At 41.8% G+C, this 23957-nt stretch overlaps 1 protein-coding gene across 2 annotated transcripts in view; it reads left to right on the top strand.

Moving 5' to 3' along the window:
• MTTP (microsomal triglyceride transfer protein) overlaps window positions 1–6572 on the top strand; it is a 36766-nt gene extending 30194 nt beyond the window's left edge. For both annotated transcript variants that reach the window (XM_079990390.1, XM_079990391.1), the window contains 4 exons: window positions 156–383; window positions 2720–2844; window positions 3655–3825; window positions 4374–6572. In XM_079990390.1, coding sequence (XP_079846516.1) covers window positions 156–383; window positions 2720–2844; window positions 3655–3825; window positions 4374–4542 — 693 coding nt within the window. In that variant the 3' untranslated portion in view covers window positions 4543–6572. The remainder of the gene's footprint in view (window positions 1–155; window positions 384–2719; window positions 2845–3654; window positions 3826–4373) is intronic.
• The last annotated feature ends 17385 nt before the right edge of the window (window positions 6573–23957 follow it).

Genomic DNA, 23957 nt, shown 5'->3' on the forward strand with positions numbered 1-23957 from the left:
CCTCTCTTTTGGACACCTAGATATAAAAGGAGGGCATGGTCTGATGGCAAATTTTGCAGCTACCTTGTGGACTTTAAAGAGGTATGGATGACATGTGCTTGCCTGCAAGTGGTCATCATTCATCATGCAAGCTGTGTGTTCCTATCTCCTTTTAGGTGGTGATTGAGGCTCAGGGCCTAGAATCCATTATAGCTGCATCTGCTGATGAAGGTGAAGAAAATCTAGAGTCTTTCGCTGGTGTGTCAGCGCTCATGTTCGATGTTCAGCTTAGACCCGTTACTTTTTTCCAAGGGTATGGCGATCTCATGTCTAAAATGTTCTCAGCCACTGGAGACCCCATAAGTGTGGTGAAAGGACTCATCCTTCTGATGGATTACTCACAGGTGAGTTCTGCATACCGGCAATTAAATAGCTTCCGTGCATACCGTATTTTTCGCCCCATAGGACGCACTTTTTCCCCTCCAAAAATTAAGGGGAAATGTGTGTGCGTCCTATGGAGTGAATGCAGGCTCCTTGGCTTCAGCGATAGCAACGCAAAGCCTCCGAAGCACAGAGGGAGCACTCCCTCTGCACTCCGGAGGCTTCGCGTTGCTTTCGCTGAAGCCTGGAGAGTGAGAGGGGTCAGTGCGCACCGACCCCTCTCACTCTCCAGGCTTCAGGGATAGCCGCCTGAAGCCTGCGGAGCTCAGCGCGAGTTCCCGCTGCACTCAGCAGGCTTCAGGTTCCTTTCGCTGAATCTCTGCCCTTTCCCCAGGACTAGAGCAGCTCCATGGCTAGTAACGTGAAGTCACATTTATTTGCTTATATTTTACAAATTTATAAATCACCTCATAGCATGAAGCCATGGGAGTGGTGTGCAGGATAAAAATAGAATAAAGCAGAAAAAACACAAGCTCTAAAAGCAAATGAGCCCAATGTGCAGATTTGCTATTATTTAAAGCATCTTTAAAAATCTGCCTTGCTGAATTACAGTAAAAAACCTAGCCGATCCCCCGTTGTTATTATTTTTTTTAACAAAGCAAAGGGCAGTGGGAAAAAATGCTCTTTTCAGTGCCATCTGCTTCTTCCATTTTATACATCTTCCATTTTCATGGGTCTTACTTCAGCGTAAATTATTCATCAGATCTGGACACATCATGCCTTGTCTCAGGCCATGTAGTATGGCTATATTTAAAGTTAATCTGATTTCCAAGTCCTGTGAACTTTAAAATCTTGGCTGTCTATCAGCATTCAAATGAAATGACTTGCTCTGACCCTGAGCTATTATCACTTCCAAAATTGACTCAGTGCGATGGACTTCCAGTCCAGCTGTAAAAGATTCTGACAGCTGTAAGCCTCAGCCTTGGCAGAAAGCTCTGTGCATGCAACTATCTCTTCCTGCCTGCCCATAAAGCTCTATCTCCAACCATTTGGCACTTCTTGCAACAGCTCTTTTGCACAAATTCTTGCTGCAGGTGGTCTAATACTGGGGAGAAGTGGTTTCTTTTTTGTGTCTTCCCAACTTCCTCTAGAAGGCATGCAGGGGTCAGCAAACTTTTTCAGCTGGGGGCCGTTCCATTGTCCCTCAGACCTTGTGGGGGGCTGGACTATATTTTGAAAAATATATATGAACAAATTCCTATGCCCCACAAATTACTCAGAGATGCATTTTAAATAAAAGCACACATTCTACTCCTGTAAAAACACCAGACAGGCCCCACAAATAACCCAGAGATACATTTTAAATAAAAGGGCACATTCTACTCATGTAAAAACATGCTGACCATCTGCGGGCTGGATTGAGAAGGCGATTGGGCCGGATCCAGCCCCCGGGCCTTAGTTTGCCTACCCATGGCATAGAGAGAGCCTTGTGATTAGCAACCTCAAGTTTTGCAGGCATTCAGATAATCTCATGCAAATGGGGCTTGAATTTTCTGGATTGGAAACTTAATAATAATAATAATTTTATTATTTATATGCCACCCATCTGGCTGGGTTGCCCCAGCCATTCTGGGCAGCTTCCTGCAAGAAATGCTGAGTTGGCTGAATTGAGTGGAGATACATGCTTGCTTTTTAAAATGTCTCACTTTCCACACAGCATTAACAGCATTCCCAAGAGATGCATTTCGGTCTGAAAGATGTCCCTAAGGCAACTCCTGGTGTGGTGGTCTCACTCTGCCAGCCTTATCTATGGTTACTTCTGCATTTAGCTGGCACTGCAAGACTTTCACAACCAGATGATTGGAATTTGTGAATGGTAGTTGGTAGCTGATGTATCTTTCTTACATAACTTTTCCCGTGCTGTGTGGGATTTATGTTGGTGTTCCTGCAGCAGGTCAGGGGACAAAGATTGTCAGGAAGCCTGTGGAGAATTCTCCCATGACTCTTAAATGCAATGTAGACAAGGACCGTAAAATCTATTTAAATCTGTAGGTTAAATATGCCCTTGACTTTAGCCCCATCACTTCACCCTGTTTCTGAAGCTAAGTCAAGAAAAGCAAGACAGGTCTTTTAAATATTTCCATTCCTTCACATTCTGCTCTTAAACTCATGTTAAAACAGTAATGATGTAAACTTAAATAATGCCCAATCCAGGTAACAATAATTCAACAATAAAGAAGAACCTAATTCACAAACAAGTAAGCAATATCACAGTAAAACCAGTTAAGAACAGATTTTAAATATTGGTCATATATTGAATAAAACAAGAAATGTTCATTGTGCACCATTTTGCATCTAGGTAATTCAGCTACAGTCTGGGCTGGTTTGCAGCACGGAATTCCAGGGAGGCCTGGCCATTGATATTTCTGGAGGAATGGAATTCAGCCTTTGGTACAGAGAATCCAAAACCAATGTTAAAAACCGGTGAGATGACCTAACTCCAGACATCCTTAAAGGAAACGCATCAAATGATTTTGTCAACATAGGGAATTTTAAATCTGAGAAAAGCATGGAAATCTTAAAATGCTTAGCAATATGAACTGAATCCCTGTTTTAGACAGAAATATTCATGTTTCTTTCTTTGGGGGCACTGTTTTTGTCTAACTGATTTCAAAAACTATGCTGGCAACGATGCAGTTGTAATCCTCATCAGACTTACCTGGAAGTCAGTCAGTCCCATTTAACACTTGTTTTTTCTGAGCAGACTTTGACTTTCATAGGATTTTGCTGCAAATGTATAAGGGCAATTAATGATGCACAATCACCATGCTTACGCAAAGTTCTTGCACTTCCCCCAAAAGGTGCTCAAGGTTAGGCTTTGTTGAGGTTGTGGGGAAGATATTGACAGCCCTTCTATGTAAAACTGGATTTCATTAGTTGGTATATTGGTAAGAGGAGTTTCTCAGGCTATCTGTGGGATTTGAGGATGGCTTTATCAAACTGAGATTCAGAGTGGAATTCGATGTGGCAATTGAATTGGAACTGCAGCCACATGTCGAGTACTCCCTCTCTGCTGTTTAGGCATATTTACTTGTCTTGGGATGTCCTAAAATGTGCTTTCCTACCACTAGGAGCCAGTGATACAGAGACATTGGGGAGGTGGCATGATGTGGTGGCCTTGTTACCTAATGGAGTTTGCGGGAAGTTACAGACGGGAGGGACGCTCCTGTTCTTTGGGTGCCGGAATGGTATCTAATATATGACGTCCTGGTTTATCTCAATCTCTTCTTGCAGGGGAGCTGTGGTGATAGTTGGCAACATTGTTGTGGATGCGCTCTTCGTCAAGGCTGGCATGGAAAGCAGTGCTGAAGCCGAAACAACTCTGGACTTTGTCTCTACAGTGCAGTTTTCACAATATCCATTTTTAGTTTGCTTGCAGATGGACAAAATTGAAAGTCCTTCCAGGTAGGAAGCAGGGGGAGCTATTTGTCTGTAATGTTAACAGTGTGCAGTGGTACCTCAGTTTAAGAACTTAATCTGTTCCTGAAGTCCATCCTTAAACCAAATCCATTCTTAAACCAAGGCGTGCTTTCCCTAATGAGGCCTCCCACTGCTGGTGCCCTTCCACTGTTTGGCTTCAGTTCGTAGACCGACGTAAAGTTCTCAAACTGGAATACTACTTCTGGTTTTGCGGAGTTTGTAAACCGAAGAGTTTGTAAACAAGACTGTTCGTAAGTCGAGGTACCACTGTACTGTAACTAGACTTAGGGAGGGTTGGCTTAGGAAGAGTGTCAGGAAGTGGATTCAGAGGCTAGTGGGCCTGGAGGTTTCTACCAACCCTGGTGAAATCCTGAAAATTGGCTTCTTTATATCTTTAGAATATGCTGGGTGGGAAGAGATTGTGCCACAAAACTGTGCAGTTGGGCTTATCATTAAGAACTACTGCTCATAGGATAGATACTTTATGCCATCCGAGTTACAATATATAATGCAATATTATCATTATTTTGTAGGAGATACTTAGTTAAATATGAAAGTCTACCATCAGGAGAATCTTATACCTCCCGGAAAGGAAAAGTGAGGCTGCTGGCTGGGTCCGAATATCCCCTTCACCAAGAGAACTCCAACATGTGCAAGAAAGTTTTCAGTGATCAGCCTGACTCCTCGGAAAGCTGGTTTTGAAACAGGCGCCTGATCTTTCATTTGACCCCAACCGTGGCTGATGTTGGCTTTTACACGTACTGCCATGCTGGCTTAGGGCCTGAATCTGTGATGCTTGAGCCCATGAAAGCTTTACTGTCAACTTCAAGAGGCCCAGAATCTTGAGTGTGTGTTCACTGTGTTTACATATTTACATATATTTAAAGAAACCCTTTTTTATGTGACAAGTTAAGGAAATCATACAAATTGACGCAATTCTAGGCACTCATTGAGGGTCCAGTTAGATGTGTTGTGTGGCCATGTGCAGATCTTCCTGAGTCCCTTTGTTTGGTTTTAAAAACACCTGGGGGCAGGCACTTTGGATTGGGGCCACAGTGAAGGAGCAGAGAGGGCTTAACCCATGGGTAAGCAAACTAAGGCCCGGGGGCCAGATCCGGGCTCAATCGCCTTCTCAATCCAGCCCGCAGACGGTCTGGGAATCAGCATGTTTTTACATGAGTAGAATGTGCCCTTTTATTTAAAATTCATCTCTGGGTTATTTGTGGGGCCTGCCTGGTGTTTCTACATGAGTAGAATGTGTGCTTTTATTTAAAATGCATTTCTGGGTTATTTGTGGGGCATAGGAATTTGTTCATTCCCCCCCCCCCAATATAGTCTGGCCCCCCACGAGGTCTGAGGGACAGTGGACTGGCCCCCTGCTGAAAAAGTTTGCTGACCCCTGGCTTAACCCATTTCCTGCACCTCATTTCTGCAGCTTAAGTCACTGCTCCTCAGCCATGAAGTTACTTTTACCCATGGGAAGGGATTGCAAGGGGGCACTTGTCCTTGTCTTTTCTTGCTTCATAGCAGCATTAGAGCTGTAACAGCAGCAATTTAAGTAAAGGACATGATTCGGGGGGGGGGTTCCTTTCTTAAATATCACAACCCTATTCCCAGTCTTCCCCACCACCCACCTCCAGCTACTTTTAACCAAAGAAAAAGGACCGCAGGAGTTCCAATTATCTGATTTTGCCCTGGGGCCAGTATCACTCTGGCGTTGACATTAAAAACACTGCAAACACACACTGTTTCTTGAAGGAAGAAACAGAAAGGTCCGTGGTTCTCCCAGGCGTTTTTAAAATCTGCACGGTAAAAATAATGATTATTTATTATTTCAGTTGTAATCCTGCCTTTAGTGGAACACATTTTTTAAAGTGCAGTAGTGTTCCATGCTAAGGTAGCACAAATAAACATTAATGCAACCCAAACTGAAACCTTCACCAGTTCCCGGACAATTCCTGCTCATTTTAATGGGACATGAGCAGAAGATTTAGCTGGATGCTGTTGTGTGGTTTAACTGAAAAAACAAAAAATATTGGAGTTAGGATAATGGATGGAAATATGCTAATGCATGCTGTACAAAAGAGATAGAATTGTGTGTTCATAAATATTTTCCATGTATTATACTAACTCCAGGCTTTTTTTAATGTACTGTTTGCAAGATGAAGAACAATGCTGTGCATATGTACTTACTTGAAAGTAAATCCTACTGTGTTCATTAGGACTTAGTCCCTAGTTATGTGGTTAAGGATGGAGGAAGACATTTGAATCAAGTCACAGATTTGCACTTCCTGAAACAATGTGAACCAAAACACAGCCATCCTTTGAAATTCACACTTCTCTGAATGTCGCAATGCAGTTCTCCAACCAGATAATGTAAATGCATATAAAGCTTATATTAGTGTCATAGAAAAATTGCAGTATATTGGAGAAAATTGTTTGTGACAAAACTGGTTTGAAGGCAAAACTGGATATAAAACGTGCAAGGAGAAATGCACACTAAACTACTGACCCATTTGATGTGGAAATATAGGGAACTGGATTTAAGACGGGGGGGGGGGAATGAGATTCTGAGAAAATCCTGAAATTGACAGATTTGCCCATAATTATTTAGGATTGCACACTTAGGCTAGTACTCCTTTTCGTTTTGTGGTTTGTTTAATCAGCACTGTGTTTGAAAGGACTTGGGTTGTTAACCTATGTGTTTGTAAATGCTTGCTTATCTTTTTTTTTTTTTTTAAATTGTGTGCAGTTGGAGACAGTTCTGATTTGGGAGAGGGTAAAATCCCAAGTCGTAAATTTGCTCTTCTGAAAGCCAATTGGTGGCTTCAGTGGAAATAAACATGGCTCACACTGGTGCTTTTAAACTATCTCATTCTGAAATGTGGTGGAAGTAGGAATGTGTTCACACAGACATCACTCAATTGGGCCAGGAGAGGACAACATCAGGACTCGAAAGAGCCTCCTCTCTGTCTCACCTCCTAATTACCCTTTTTACAAAGGCTCCACCTCATGGTTTTGACATGTGTGATTTTTGGGCAGTCATGGGCCTCCTTAATGGTAGACTTGCATTCTGGGCAATGAGCAATATGGCATGTAAATAGATTTAAATAACTCTGCAGTTGAGAAGTTGCTGGGGTTTACCTACCGTGCATAGAATCGCTCACAAAGCTAACACACTGAATTTATTTTTGTGGTGGGTAGAATGGGTAGAAACCATTAGGGAGAGACTGGATTTATTGGGAGCATCTGCAGAGGATTACAAGGATGAGTAAACAGCATTGACAAATCTATTTCCTCTAATCCTGAACCATACACACACACATATGCACAGACTGAGTGTAGTTTTCCTGCTATGCTCTCGACATCTTCACAAAAATGTTTTACCACCCTAGATGCAGATAAGTGATCATTATTATGATTATGGTGCTATTTTAGGCTGCATCAATAGAAGTATAGTACAGTGGTACCTTGGGTTACAGACACTTCAGGTTACAGACTCCGCTAACCCAGAAATAGTACCTCAGGTTAAGAACTTTGCTTCAGGATGAGAACAGAAATTGTGGTCCGGTGGCGCTGCAGCAGCAGGAGGCCCCATTAGCTAAAGTGGTACCTCAGGTTAAGAACAGTTTCAAGTTAAGAACGTACCTCCAGAATGAATTAAGTTCTTAACCCGAGGTACCACTGTATCCCGATCAAGGAATGTAATAGTACCACCCCATTCTCCCTGGGTCAGACCACACCTGGAGTATTGGGTCCAGTTCTGGAGACCACAATTTCAGAAGAATATTAACAAGCTGGGGGGCAACCAAGATGATCAAGGGCCTGGAAACCAAGCCTTATGAGGAACTGTTGAGGGAGCTGGGTATGTTTAGCCTGGAAAAGAGGAGACTGAGAGGAGCTATGATAGCCATCTTCAAGTATCTAATGGGCTGTCACATGGAAGATGTTATGTAGTGAGTTGAATAGGATTCAGAATGCAGCAGTCTGATTGGTCCTAGAACAATAGGATTCAGAATGCAGCAGTCTGATTGGTCCTAGAACAATAGGGTCCAGAATGCAGCAGTCTGATTGGTCCACAGGAGCCACCCAATCCAGCTCCAGGTAGAAGTGAATCCGCAACCTGATTGGCCTACAGGTGAATTCCGGAATTAGCCAATCATGTGGGGCCCATTGTGTAAATAATGTATAATAAAGCAGACATTCTGGGGGAACTTCCATTCCTCCTCACCACTTTGAAATGAATAAAGAGCATGAAATCCACTCTCGTCTCCAAGTATATTTCAGAAGATGAAGCAAGTTTCTTTTCCCCTGCTCCGAAAGGTAGGGCCTAAACCCAGGGATTCAAGTTAAAAGAAAGGAGATTCCAACTCAACATCAGAAGGTTCTTCCTGATGTTAAGAGCTGTTTAGAATGGTATCCCTCGGGAGGTGGTTGGCTCTCCTCCATTGGAAGTTTTTAAGCAGAGGTTGAATGGCCATCTGTCAGGGATGCTTTAGTTGAGATTCCTGCCTTGCAGGGGTTTGAATTAGATGACCCTTGGTATCCCTTCCAACTCTATGATTCTGTGGTTGTTCTGCCAGGGCCCGAATGGTTGGTAATGGGGCTGCTGCCAAGCTATTCCTTACAACGCCATTCCTAGGTGTGAAGGTCAAAGTACTCCTGTTCAGTTGTAGTGATGGGGATGAGAAGTGGTTTAATTTTGTTTGGAGGGCTGGGGTTGGTACTACTTAAGCAGTTTTATTGTGCTGATAATTTTTTTTATTGGTTGTCCGGCTGTGCAAAACTCTCCTGGCAATTGCAGACCCACTAAGGTAGCTGGTCAGCTGTTCCTACACAGAATATTCCATTTAACTCTTCAGGGTTAGTCTAATATTGCCATAATTATCAGTAAAGTGTCAGATTTTGGGGGAAAGATCTTTAAACACACCACATAGCTTTGTACCGTATAATGTAGAAGAAGCTAATTGCCTTTCCTCATAAATTGGTAAAAAATATTTAACACAACAGCTGAAGCTAACAGAAGCAATCCCATACCTTTGATGCAACTGATTTTCTTCATAGCAGTAGGATTTGCAGCTAATGTCATAACTTGGGGGGAAGCAAGGTGCTCTCCTGTAAAGGCATTGCAGGATCACGACCTCTTCATTAGGAAAAATGAATGCAATTTGTTCCTGGCTATTCCTTGAATAAGGCTGATCGCCAAAGAATTGATGCTTTTGAATTATGGTGCTGGAGGAGACTCTTGAGAGTCCCATGGACTGCAAGAAGATCAAACGTATCCATTCTGAAGGAAATCAGCCCTGAGTGCTCAGTGGAAGGACAGATCGTGAAGCTGAGGCTCCAATACTTTGGCCACCTCATGAGAAGACTCCCTGGAAAAGACCCTGATGCTGGGAAAGATGGAGGGCACAAGGAGAAGGGGACGACAGAGGACGAGATGGTTGGACAGTGTTCTCGAAGCTACAAACATGAGTCTGACCAAACTGCGGGAGGCAGTGGAGGACAGGAATGCCTGGCGTGCTCTGGTCCATGGGGTCACGAAGAGTCGGACACGACTAAACGACTAAACAACAACAACAATTCCTTGAATGCTCCACATGCCTAATTCTTCAGAGGTGAGTGGCTGGAGTTGTCCCCCCTCTCCCATTGATAACTGTGTTAGAAAAAAGAAATACCGTACATACGCCAACAACAAAAAAATCCATATTCCTAATTTGGTAATCCTGAGATGACATCACTTATTTATATTTTCTTGTCAGATAAAATATTTACTTCATATGTTGGTCACAAGATGCTTAGAGAAATGAAAGAGCCACTATTGGACTTTGACACAGGTTGAGTTCTCCACTCAGCCACAAAGCTTGCTGGGTGACCTTGGGCCAATCACCAGCCTACCTCACAGGGCTGTTGTGAGGATGAAAAATGGGTGCATATGCTGCCTTGGGGCTTCTTGGAGGAAGAATAAATAAAAATGTTTAACATTTTTCATCACTAACATGACTGTGGTATCAAGGAGACACTGTCCAACTGATCCAGAGCTTTTATGTGAAAGGGCTTGCATATTTACTTCAATTTCAATGCACTTCCTCTGTGCGTGCAACTGCTGCTCTTGTGTTGAAAGAATGCAGAGCTCACAACAGAGCTCCATGTGTGCCCTGCAACTCCTTTGGCTGCAAGGAGAAGTTGCATTTCCCAGGACTTGTAAAAACCTCATCTGCTCCCATAGTCTAGATGCCCAGCAGGGATAGAGGGAAAGACGTCTCTGCTCCACCATAGCAAGATAAGATGAGGTGGAAAGAGCAGTCCTGCAGTCACAACAACTGCAGGTGTAGTCAGATATAGAAATTTGGGATTGGGAGAAATTGAGAGGGATGAGGATGCATCTGGCTCAGAAATTAACTGAGCTATTTTTTGACCTGGCTTGGCTGGCGTAGCACAGCCCAAGTCTGAATTGAGCCTAGGTGTGATGGCCTGGGACTCTGATTCAGAGGCTGAACCGTAGGAATCCCAGCCTGCACAGGAGTCCCCGCCTCCAGGGCCGGCTGAGCCAGGGTAGGGCCTTGAATCTGAAGGGCCTGCACCTGTGCCGGATCCTCAGGAGCAGACACCAGATGAATCCACTCTGGTTCCGGAGGTGATTGAGGACCCATTGCCTGCAGGTGCTTCTCTCCCAGCTCTGGCAGGAGAAGGTGAGGCTGCCTCTGGGTCCGGTAACCCTCCAGCCTCTCCGGAGCTGCAGGGGCTCAGGGCAGAGAGGCAGAGGGAGATGGGTTCTCTCAGGAGGAGTGCTTGCCTTAAGGCCAGGAGAGGCGAGTCACCTGTGGGCTGGGACCGCCCTAGGCCCCAGAGGAGATAAAGACCAGTCAGCCCAGTCCCAGGTTGCGGGAGCAACGACGTTGGAAACCTGTTTCTCCAAGCACCCAGACCTGTTTTTTCCGGAGTTCCTGACCACGCCCGGCTTCTTGCTTTGGACCCCGCTTTGCCCTTGGTGGACAGTCTCCAGACCCTCGGCCCAGGACCGGACTCTGACCACGCCTCACGGTACCCACCCCCCCGGGACCAGCACACTAGGAAGGTTCATCCATCACTAATTATTAGTTGTGTGTGCAGAGGTCTGTGTTGCTGCCAACAGAACTTGGACTATACAAGGACAAAGGTAATTTTGTAGGGTAGGATATTTACCATGTGCATCTCCTATTCCTTTCACTGTGGGTTGTGCACTCTAACACACAAACACTTTTTGGAATTGTTCTATGAAGCTTATCTGGCAATGGCACAGACTATGGTAGGGCAGAAGGTCATGGGAATTAGTGGAAATTAACCCTTTGCAATCAAACAGCTGGTCTGCTCAATCATCCTCCAACCACCACGAACTCTTGAAAGTGCTCTGTGAAATCAAAACAGAGCTGTCAGCAAATGGAAGCTTCTGAACCCAGTTTTACTCCTTCAGCGGTGATAAATGCCCTTCTGGATTTTCTCTCCTATCAGAGCCATGCACTTGATTCTGAAGATATCTGACCCCAACAGCTGGACATAATGGGGATTCCAGGAAGAGAGTTAGCTCAACAGCTGGGTATCGGAAGGTAATGGTTTACTTGCTTGGAGGACTATGTTGCTATGGCAACCCTACAACGGACAAAAATATGTTTGCAGCCATATGCAGTCTAAACTCACATATGAAAGTCATAAAACCCCATGCAACTGGAGAAATGATATGGTGCAGACTCTACTACTGGAGAGCGCAGATGGCAATGTTTATTCAAATGCTGTCCTAAAATCCTACACTGCATGTAGAAAAGAAGCATGGAAGAGCTAAGGACTGTAGTCTATTTGTTACACTGAAAAAAACAATACATACAGGAAAGCATTTGTTTTCATCACTACCCCTGACCTGGGCACTCTTTTTACAAATATTTTACCAGCCCAATGCTCCAAGCAGTGCCAGGCAGGTGAGTCTAACCACTATTTTCAGTTTCCATAATGCCATGGACAAAGCATCAGTCAGAAGTATCGTGGGAAACTTAAATGGGGCTAGCCCTGCTGCTGCCTGGGTCCACTAACAGGAAGGGTTCTATCAGAGAGCAGTTTGCACAGGATTCCTTCAAAGATGGGTTCAGTCCCGAGTCTGGAAAATATTGTCCTAGGAGGCTCTCCAAAGGTTCTTCCCTCCGTACGATTCCAGGGCAACCGAGTCATGTGATTTCAGTGGAATTTTTTTCCAAATGCATATGGAAATTCCTATTTGCCCCAGTAAGTTTATGTGTTGTTCTCCGCATGAGAGCAATTCATGTACAAAGTGACTCATAAGAGCAAGTGTAATACAGGGGTTTAAGAGTGTCAGACTAGGAGACCAGGGTTACAGTCCCTACCTGGGCATGAAGCTCACTAGATGACCTTGGCCCAAGCACCGCCTCCCAGCCTAACCTTCCTCACAAGGTTTAATTGTGGGGATTGTGATACACACCACCTTGAGCTCCTTAGAGAAAAAGGAGGGATATAAATGCAATTAATTAATGTTGTAATAAAGAAGTATGCAAAAGAGCTGTTAAGACTCTACTTCTCATGGAGTATATGTGTGTTTGTGTGTGCACATGTACTTATCATGCAATTTTGCCCTGCAATCACTCAACCACCGTGGATAGTAGGCAGCCATCCTGGTTCCTGTACAAGATGGAGCTGCAACAGTGAAAAATATCACAGGTGGAAAGCACTTTAGAACTGGTTTCTTCACTGCACCTAAGAAAGTGACTCTGATGTCGGTGGTGCTTATAAGCTCATTATTCAGGAGAATGCTTATTTTAATCTCATGCCTTCAAGCGGTCTCTGTGACAGCCTGAAACATACTCGGTGCTAGTTAACCAGGAATGTCTTTGCTAAGCAACCCTTTAAAAGCCCATTGCTAACTTTAACTTTGCAAGTTTTCCACCTGCTGCTAGAGGAGCAGTTAAAAACAACAACCCTCTACCGTGTCATCATCATTTCTTCCCACTTTAATTTGTTAAATAAAAACTTTTATTTCACTTATTAGCATGGCAGTGGTGACACTTTTGGATTGTTTTATATTGTTTTTCTCATTTTATAGGCTGAATGGAGAAAATGTTCTTTTCACACAAACAGAACCTTTCAAACTACATCCCATTTTTAGCTGAAGTTTAATTTACAGCAATGTTGGAAGGATTTACATGGTTCCATTGATGGGCTTGAGCTGTAACAGTACAGCTGCACTCCATTAGCAAATGTGCAATCCTTTTTCTGATACTGTAATGTGTATTGTGTTTTTTATTTTATTTATTTTATTATTTATTTTATTATTATTATTATTATTATTATTATTATTATTATTATTACTTTTACACCATCTTTCAGTCCAGGACTAGGCCCAAGTTTGTTCCGGCATTTTCTTTTACAGAAACTAACACATATTAAAATCAGACATAAAAAAATAAAAATAAAAGAGATAACTAGTTAAAAATAGTTTACAGAGCCAATCCAAATGCCATCTTGAAAAGGTCTTCTTGTAGGCCTGGAAAGAACAGGCTGTGCCAATTTGTGCTGATCAGCAAGCATCCATCAGCTAGCCTCCCACCCTATCATTCTGAAATATACCCACTCAGTCTGCTGTGTTCCCTTATGCTTTGCTCTGGAAGTTAAAGAGAACTCTATCAAGATGGTACAACTGCCCTTCTGTAGTAGAGTGCAAAGTGCTGAACTCCCACTCAGTGGGTTTTAAGGGGGTACTCAAGGGTACTCAGTACCAGCACCTCTTTTGTTGTTAAAACATGTGGCATTTACTGTAACAACTTCATGGTGAGTACCGGCACCTATTTTTCTTGGGAAAAGGCAATGCTCCCACTTATCCCTCATAAGAAGAGAGGGAGCGGCCATTATTAACGAACCATTTCTCCACACTCTGGTCTTCATACCTGTTGTATATTCAGTTGCTATTAAAGGATGTACTGCTGGTGCAAATGCAATAGGCGATCAAATAAGAAAATAAATTGTGCCGCTACATGTGTCATGCTACCAACACAAAGACAATACATGAACCACTAGGCAGCAGTGCAAAAGGTCCTAATCTGAAATTGTTTGCTGCAAATCTCTCTTTTCTGTGGGTGTCACTTTGTGAAACTGTTGTTGAGCACTATTCTGAGCTTGGTAACACAACATACTGTATTTTTCCATGTATAACATGCCCCCGTGTATAAGACGCCCCCTATTTTTGGAGACTCAAAATTAAGAAAATGGGGGGAGATTGCCCCCGTGTATAAGACTACCCCCCTTTAAACATTATTTTTTAGTAAAAAAACCCTAGTCTTATACACGGGAAAGTATAGTAATTTCTTGCTTTTGAAATAACTAAAACTCCCTTAGAGTATGATTTACAGGCACAAGCAGCTTTATTAACTGTGAAGGTATATTTATTTTTGTCCAAGCTGGATCCACTATAATGTAGAGAGCTTTTAAAAAACCTAAGTCAGATACTAGGTTAATATAAAGGGAAAACATTGTAAGGTCATGTACTGATAAAATGTATTTTATTTAGATGACAGAGAGTAAAATGCTAACAGTAACAATGTTCTGTTGTTACATTTTGCAATGCAAATCAGGATTTGGTGAACTGTCCAGTGATTAAGCTTTTCTGGGGTAAAAGAGCTCATATAATACATCTTATGCTAATATTTTATATAAATCTTATTCCCCTCCTAAATGTTTCTAACATCATTCTATGTTAGAAACAATTAGGAGGGGAATAAGATTTATATAAAATATTAGCATAAGATGTATTATATGAGCTACTGCTAGAATGTTGGTTGCAAAGGAAGGAGCATGAATCTACTCATCTTAACTAAAGGAATGGCTAGCATTACAATGATGTGTTGTATTTAACTAACTTTTACTCAGTGCAATTAATTACCATGACTTGACTTAGGTCTACTTCAGCGGCTCTACCCTGTATGAAAGTTTAATACAACCCAACATGAATAATTCTTGTCAGATGTTTTGTGTGTGTATAGCCTGAAAATAAAACATAAAAAACCACGGTGTACTTAGGAGGTTGTTTATAATATAGTTTAATGAAAAATACATTTTATTTGTCATAACATTCAAAAAATATACAAATGCTTGCTTGTTTGCATACAAAGGTTGATGCTTAAAGCATTTAAACAGTTTATTATATTCATGTGATCCTCATACAATTAAATCTTCGCTATGTGCAACACACCCGTAGTGCAATTCCCAGAGTGCCTTTGCTGGGTTTGCTGTCCTTGAATTCCAAGCTCACAGCATTCTGTAATGGGATCACGCCAGACTTCAGCCAATAACTCGCTACAATGTCATCTATGTTGAAAGCAGCATAGAGTCAACATTTCCTAGATAATTGTCTTTAGGTTTTCCACAAACAGCAGTCCATTTCACCAAAACAGTCTTCAAAGCATTCTGCCCTTCCCATTTTGCTCAACTGCACTCAAGCCCAACATACAACTGACATTATCATTCATTACCATTGCACTTTCTTTATGTCTCCCCGCTCTTTAAATTACTTGACGCTGATCCTCCCTTATCTAGAAGATGGAGAGAGGCGGAGAACCACCACCACAGATCATTTTAAAAATCAAGCACTTTAGAATTTACTGCCCTTAGGTAATTTGCTGCAGTTTGTAACAGGAAAAGAAATGACACCACAGCCATCAAAACTAGGTGGCAAAGGCATCTTTCTGTGGACAGAAAACAAAATTATCTGAAGCAGCTACCAAAAAGAAAATAGTAACAAACATAATAGTGTAAAAGTCATTCCTGTATATAGACATTCAGTACAACATCTCAGGCTTGAAAAGGCGACCTCGTACAAGACCCAGGGAAACCAATCAGAAATTTCCCTGTGGATTGCTTGAGTGGGCTCTGAAGCTGACCCAAACCACTAAAGTGATGCCTACATGCTATCATTGCTTCTTAACTGAGAGTAATCTTACCTGCAAAATGATATGGCTGCAATGTGTAAAATAAATAAACCTATTGGCATGTTAACCCTTTTTATGGGTAGATCATGGTTTACATTACAGTAAATCAAAAGCCGAACCTAGAAACTTAAATTCTGCCAGATACTGTAAGCAGGTAATATAAATTACACCTGTTCTACAAATGTTGTTAGCTTATTTTATATAATCAACTAATTTGGCTTATTCATAGGCTTGAACCCTTGTACAGAAGGGTTGTTTTACCGTTTGTGTGAGAATGTGGTTGATGAAAAAAGGAAATCCAAAGAGGTTTGCTTGTACAACAGCCTACGCAAAGCAAACGAACACTTAAGTGTTTGCAGAACAGCACCAGCAACCATTTCCCTTCTGCTCACTGTTCTTTTTATGCAATCCCATAGTCTGGATTCAAAGCACAGTTAATAAATCAGAAATTGATTTATTAAATGATGTTCTGCATCAGCACTCATAATAGTAACTAATATGAAGTAGGACCAACCAGGTTCGGTTTTCTGTCTTAATTTGTATTAATTTGAAAAGATGTAGGATGATATGTTAGCCATACTCAGGGTAGATCTATAAAGATCAATGAACTTAAGAAACATATCCATTTATTTCAATGGGTCTACTCTGAGTATGACTTAATTGGATATCAGACGAAATAAATAAATACATGGATAATACAAGGCATTAAGGATAGGGGAAGAAAAGTTGGAGTAGGGCTCCAGTGGGCAGGTATACAGACTTGTGAAAGGGAGCGGGATCTGATCCTTGAAGCCCTTCCCAGACTACATACAGTTCAACTTTTAAAGCTGGCTTATAGCAGACCAGTAACCAATTTAGTGCAGTGCTCTATGCTGACTGTCCTTGGCTCTCCAGAGTTTTAGGGAGACAGTCTTTGCAGCTCTGCTACATAAGATCCATTAACTGCGCTGAATCTGAAATATGATACGAACCAAGCATGTGCTCTACTACTGAACTACGACCCCTCCCTAATAACAGAAGGCATATGCAGACCACCACATTTAGTGGATTTTTCCAGCTTCTTGGACCAGTATTTTTAGAGAGGGCCAACTCCACAAACCTGCCTGTCTACACGTAAAAATTTGGGGGGGGGGGGGGAAACCTGCAAAGTAACCCATGAAACCTCTGACCCTGATGCAGTAAAGTATTTACACCTGTGCTTTCACCAAGACCATTCCTGTCACATATTTAATTGCTTTCCTGGCTTGGGTCCAGAATATTGTCAGGAAATCTCACAGCAATCTTACAGACTCAAGTTCTCTCTACAATCACAAAAGTGTAGTTAGTATATAACAGTAAAAATTAAGCATAACCTGATATTATGACTGAAATGCGCCAAGTGAGGAGATTTGCCCTGAGAAAAGTTTTTTTTTAACAGGCACTAAAAATCTGTACAAACATTTAAATATAGGGTGCCTGGTCTTTTTATAACAGCAGAACTACACATTATCAGAAACACTTCCCTGGTGGTTTTGGGTCATTATACTGTTTCCCCAACACTGCCAGCTAAAAATGAAGGATTGGTCAAAAATGCTCAGTGTAATGATGTCAAGACATGAGGTAATTTGAATCATGTGCTACTGAGGAGGGTGAGTGGGATCTGACACAGGGCTGCTGTGTTTTTGGCAGTAAGTAGCCCTGTGTTTCTGATCACATGCAGTTCCACTCTTATTTTCAAGTACACTGGGCAAAACTGTAACCCCTGAGAGCTTCTGGCCACAATACAAGACAGAATTAAGTGTGCCTAACTCTGCGCAGGGTTGTGGTGTGTGTTTGTGTGTGCAAACATGTATCTTGTAAACTGTACAGAGAAACATTTCCATGAGCACCGAGATAGAGGAAATATGTCACTGATTACACAGGTTCTAATATTATGTGCATGAGAATATGACTGAGCTACTGTGGTATCCATACTGTCCGGCAGTCTGAAAACATCATACAAGTCTTTTGTGCATCACATGCAGGCTTTGAAAAATAGCAGAGAATACTTTGAGAATTAGATTTTTTTTAAAGAAAGAAAGCAAAGAATGAATGAATTCATTTTCTGTTAAGAAGCATTAAACTGAAAAAACAAACCCCAAGCTAGAAAAATAAAATGATTTATACCATACAAAAAATTGGGGTTGTGACCCATTCATTTTTCAGAGTTGGTATAATTTCAATCATACAGGAAAATGGGAAATGCACATATTAAATCACCCCTAATTAGAGATATGCTTGCAGAGTATTTAATAAGGATGTAAGATTTCAGAGCTTTTTCACACATGCCATAGAAATTATCTTTGAGCCCCTCTCATGCTATTTGTAAGCACATGTGAATGGTGATAATGCAGCTCTGACTGTGCAGGCATCCCATTTTGAAATAGATTAAATAGACTGAAGGAAGGTGGATTGCCCTTTTAGCCTTCATTTGGTGCCATGTGCGAACTGGTTTTCCATTCACCGTTAATACCATAGAGGTGAATACTTTCTGGAGCAGGTAAGTGAATGACTCTCCTGTCCTACACTTAAATTGGCACTGGCACTTGTAATCATTCAGCTTCTTTAGTTGTGGTTGAAGGAAATACGAATAAAGTCAGGGGGTGTCTTGGGTAAATGGCTTGCATGAAAACACTTTTACACTGCAACAGATCAAATAGTCTACCCCTATACTATCAAAAAGTTTTACATTTAGTGTTCAAAGCAAGTCGACAATCAAGGCCACTGTGATGCTCACTTAAACCCATTGTGATGGAACGTGGCCCGATAAATATGTACCTTTGAGCTCATCAAACTAACTAGTTCAATAGGGGAAAAAACCCTCCAACAATGTGAAAAAATAGAACCCATCCTTAAAGTACTATAGCTTATTTATTTGGGCTGGGAGCTGCAGCAAATGCTCCCATCAGTTACACAAAGCACCAGTAAACATGTCTGGTATTTGGGGGGACTTGGCTGCTGGTTTTATCAGCCTAGTATGGCACAGTTATGGGACATGGTCTTAGTTTTGACATGCCCTGGCCATTTATTAAGACTGATACAGCAACCCCCTTTTCCTAATGATCTATTCAATAAGATATCTGCTTCTCCTTTAAGCTCTGTATCGTAAAGTACTGCACAGCAAAAACGTGAAATGGAATTGTACGTACAGCCTTTAGTATCTCTACTGAGTATCTTTTTCTGACGTAGGCTTTGTGTGTTTCAAGTTTCACTTCTAGTATATTTTCACTACAGGTGCAGCAAATGAATTCAACTTAGACTGACCGGTAATGTGTGAACACACATGGCATTCACTAAAATCTTAGGATGTGTGAAATCTCCCCTGAGAAATGTTACAATTCCTGTACAGTGGTACCTCGGGTTAAGTACTTAATTCGTTCCGGAGGTCCGTTCTTAACCTGAAACTGTTCTTAACCTGAAGCACCACTTTAGCTAATGGGGCCTCCTGCTGCTGCCGCACCACTGGAGCACGATTTCTGTTCTCATCCTGAAGCAAAGTTCTTAACCTGAATCACTATTTCTGGGTTAGTGGAGTCTGTAACCTGAAGCGTATGTAACCTGAAGCGTATGTAACCTGAGGTACCACTGTATTGAAACTACTCCGGGCTTCCCTTGAAATTCCTTATACAGTGCTACCTCGGGTTACAAACACTTCGGGTTACAGACTCCGCTAACCCAGAAGTAGTACCTTGGGTTAAGAACTTTACCTCAGGATGAGAACAGAAATCGTGCGCCGGTGGCGCAGTGGCAGCGGGAGGCCCCATTAGCTAAAATGTTACCTCAGGTTAAGAATGGTTTGAGGTTAAGAACGGACCTTCAGAACGAATTAAGTTCGTAACCAGAGGTACCACTGTAATTTCTGCAAATTCACTTCAGGCAATATACCATGATAGTGAAATGATGTGCAGAACAGCCCTTAGAGCATCTTAAAGAAACTCCTGTGTTTTGCTTTCCTCAGATGTTTCACCTGAGGAGGAAGATCCCAATTCACTCCAGTGGCAATGCAACTAAAATCACAATAGACAAATGACAAACCTCCCCACAAGAGAAACGCAGCACCTCATCCCTAGCTAATTGATCTAGTCCAAAAAGTATTGATTTCAATGCAACAAACAATGAATGGAAGGTATGTCTGTATGTTTGGGGGATGGGTACAGGGTTAGCATATCTGACAGAGCATATTCTGCCTCTCTCAGCTATAGATGGCACATACGCCCAGTAATCATGGCAGGCCTGGGAAAGTCTCAAGTTCTCCTGGGTGGGTCCTAAGTGTAGCTAAGATTGCAGTGCCTGCATCAAGTAAACTTCCTGCAACATTTCTCTATTTCAAAAGCTCACTAAAGTGTTCATTCTCCTCCCTTGAGAAAGCTTTGAGGTAAATCTCTGAGCTTTAGCTTGATGCCAAACATACATGTAACTGGCGTAGGACACTGACAAGAAATAGCAGGTTACATTAACATTCATAAAATACTTTCTAAAGAGTCTCTCCAAAATCCATACATTTGCAAAAACACAAACACAAAAAACATGTTTAGCTTAAACACTTGGATAGAAGGGAAAATAAAAATTATCTTCGCATTTAAAATTAAAGGTGAACGCCTTTTGCATAGCTATATACAAGACTAGAATATCAACGAGAATACCACTTTTTTCTACATGAAGATTAAGTGATGGGGTAAACTTCACCAGTTGAATTTCTGTCTGTTGCAAAACTCTTAAAGGCAGCCAGCCTGCTAAAGAAAATTAGTATCCCTAGATTTAAGTACATTCCTTTTCTAGTTTTCTGATCTTTTTTTTTTTTAATGTGGTCAAGGCTCCTTACAAAATCACACAAAATAGTACAAAGCAGCAAATTTTGAATTATAAAGCAATCAAAGCAAATTTCCAGTTATTTTTACAACCGAGTCTGGAAAAAACATAATTAGTGATTAAGGCCCAATCCATGTAAAGCATAACTAAAAGTGTGATCCTATTCACCTGTATTTGGCAATAATCCCCAATAACTTGATGTGATTTGCTTCAAAGTAAACATGCATAGGATTGGGCTTCACATACTGCTAAAATCAATGCAATCCCATCCATATATAGTCTGAAGTAAATCCAATTGATTTCAATGGGTCTTACACTTGGGTGAGTGGTTTTATGCTTGCAGTCTTCATCTTGCAACTAAAAGAAGGAATCCAAGGAGATCACTTTGTCAATGCAAGCATTTCTGCTTGCCTGATGGAATGATCTCCCCTTTCCTTCCCTGTGTGTTATTCTTTGGGTCCTCCTGTCCGCCCTTAGCAAATTCGGGGGGGGGGGGGGAGGGAGAGGTGGGGAAAGCTTTGCTGTGCTAGCTCAAGTCCAATTGTGGGCTTCTGCTAGCAGGACCTGTTAAATGAATCTGGCCCCAGGAGCGCCAACTCCTGGGGGCTGAACCCTTTTGACCCCCCCATATTTGTTTGGGAGGGCATCCCCCCAATGTTAGGTGAGGTCAGAGGAGCCAGGAACACGGCAGCAGAGCAGCTTCAGTAGCCAGTTCCTTCTCCTCTTCCTGTTGTGACAACAACAACAGGAGGAGGAGCTGCCAACCACTTAAGTCATGCTGCTGCCACATTCCTAGCTCCTTCAACGTAGCGCAATGTGGGAACATTGCACATCGCATCCTGATGCGGTCGTTGCATGCATGACCTCCTGAAGGAACAATGGTCCCCCAACCTGCCTCACAAGCTGGTGCCTCTGGTTGGGCCCTGTATATTTTCACTGGGGCATAGACACGACTGGCTTTAGCTAAACTGGAACCGAGGTGCATTGAACCAAGCTCATCAAAGTGCATACCTATCATGTAAACCATGTCCTAACTCAGCTCCTACTGAAGATTATTTCAAGAATACAACTTGTGTATTCTTTCAGGGGAAACAACATGTGTTGGCTGTTACTTGCAAACTTTTAATACTTTTGAAGAAATGGAACTAAATTTGAAATGACTTTACATCATCTTTACATGTCTTTTTCTCAATGGAGTGGATCCCTGAAAAATAGTTCAAGTTAAAGCTTAAGGAAAACTACATGTTACACACAAATGTGTGTATCAAATTCCTTCCAATCAATTTTTTTAAAAAAAGAAACACAGATGAGGGAGGGGCATCTAACCCTTCCCGTGTCCAGTTTTTGCAGTTATGTCAGGGAAAAGGTTAAGCACTTGCCTTCTTTTTCCATTCTGTTGTTTTTCTATTCAAAGCCGCTTTTCATTAAAAAGCAAATGGCTCGTATTGTTTCTTTACATGCATTTGCATGTAACATGTAGTTAGCCACATGTGTTAGCAGGCATAACAATTACCTTGCATTATATATAGACAGTTTACAAAAAATATCACAACTCACCCACCCTTGCATAATTAAATTTATGCACAGTTGAAAAACAGAGGGAGGGGGTGTTATACAAACATGAACATCATCAACACTTGTGTTGTACAAAAAATGCATGAGAGATACATGACAAAGAGAAAAAGCAGCTTAAATGAGAGCTTAGCATTACCAAGTCGTTTTCAGATTAAGGGAAAGAAATTCTCGTTGTTTGTGCCTGTAAGATAAAGTACAAACAAAAAAATAAATCCTTGATTTACAAAACAAAGTTTGTTAGAAAGCATCTTAGAATAAAGGTCAAATTATTAATCTCTCTCTCTCTCTCTCTCTCTCACACACACACACACACACACACACACATCATTGGACATGCTGCTTTACCGTTTTTGATAGGGCTATATCCAACTCAGTCATACGCACCCTAGATTAGCCATCTCCATTAAATACAGTGGCTTTAAATACAGTGGGAGTACTCTGAGCATGGTTTATATTAGATACAACTCATAATATTAGATACAATTCATAAATTCTCCAGTCCAAAATCTGATCTCAGAATCATAAAGTTGGAAGGAACCTTGAAGGTTTCCCAGTCCAACCCTGACACGCTTACATCACTCTCTGCTTCTGCATCTTAAATCTGTGTTAAATTCCTCATTCACAAAAACAAGACTTGCAACCAAAGTTGGTAGTCAAAAAGGTGCAGGAAATTTCTACCTTTGAAGACACTCCCAAAATGATTTTCATTATGCTGAGGGCCACTAGTTTCTATTTTTATACCAAAAACATCTTTAGACAAAGCCCAAGCAGAATGTACCTCTGAAGTTTGAATCTTAGTGTATGTGATTGGATAAAAGCATATAAAATTATGCATTTTGTGGAGAAAGAAAGAAAAATATCCCCCTCTCATAACACTAGAACTTGTGGGCATCCAATGAAGCTCAATGTTAGAAGATTCAGGACAGATCAAATAAAGTACTTCTTCACGCAGGGCATAGTGAAATTGTAGAATTCACCCCCACAAGAGCTAGTGATGACTACCAACTTGGATAGCTTTAAAAGAGAATTAAACAGATTCATGGAGGATAAGGCTAGCAATGGCTACTAGCCATGTTGGCTACGTTCTACATTTAAGATCAGAGTCAATGGGCAGGTTGCTTTCGTGATTACGCCTTGCACTGAATCCACAAAGTAAAGGTTACTGTAGATGAGATAGTGGACCTCTTGCATTAAAAAAAGAATACCAGCTGCCTATATTGGATTAGAGCCACAGCAGTAGGGATGGGTAGCCCTTTCACTCAAAGCTCCTCCTCCCCACTCACGCTGGGCAAGTAGCTGCTTCAAGGCAGGGGGGATGATTTCAAAATGAAAGGAAGGTGTTGGAGGGGTGTGCTGTAAGCCCAGCCTGGTTGCCCTATAGCTGTTTTTTACCTTTTTAAAAAGAAAGAGTGGGAGGCGTCCTCCTGCCATCTCATCTAAGTACACACTTAGCTTGCTTGAAGTTCTAGTGTACAGAGACCGACAAGGCTATTTGTGTAACCACAAATATAGAGTATCCACTCCCCCATTAAGATGAAAGATTTATTACACTCAACTCAAGCTTATCCCTCCGTTCACAGATACACCTCTTTAAGAAAGAAGATGAGACTCTTCAAGTGGGGGAAAAGCATCCTAGAAAATGAAGTTCAATATGATGCAGGAGAATCTTTTGCTGATTTTGAACCTTGGCCAAGACATACAGCAGACTCCAGGCTTACCCTGCTCTCACCCACTGGGTGCAATGAGGGCCAA

The sequence above is a fragment of the Podarcis cretensis genome (genome assembly GCF_951804945.1).
Source record: "Podarcis cretensis genome assembly, chromosome: 9".
Classification (NCBI taxonomy): domain Eukaryota; kingdom Metazoa; phylum Chordata; class Lepidosauria; order Squamata; family Lacertidae; genus Podarcis; species Podarcis cretensis.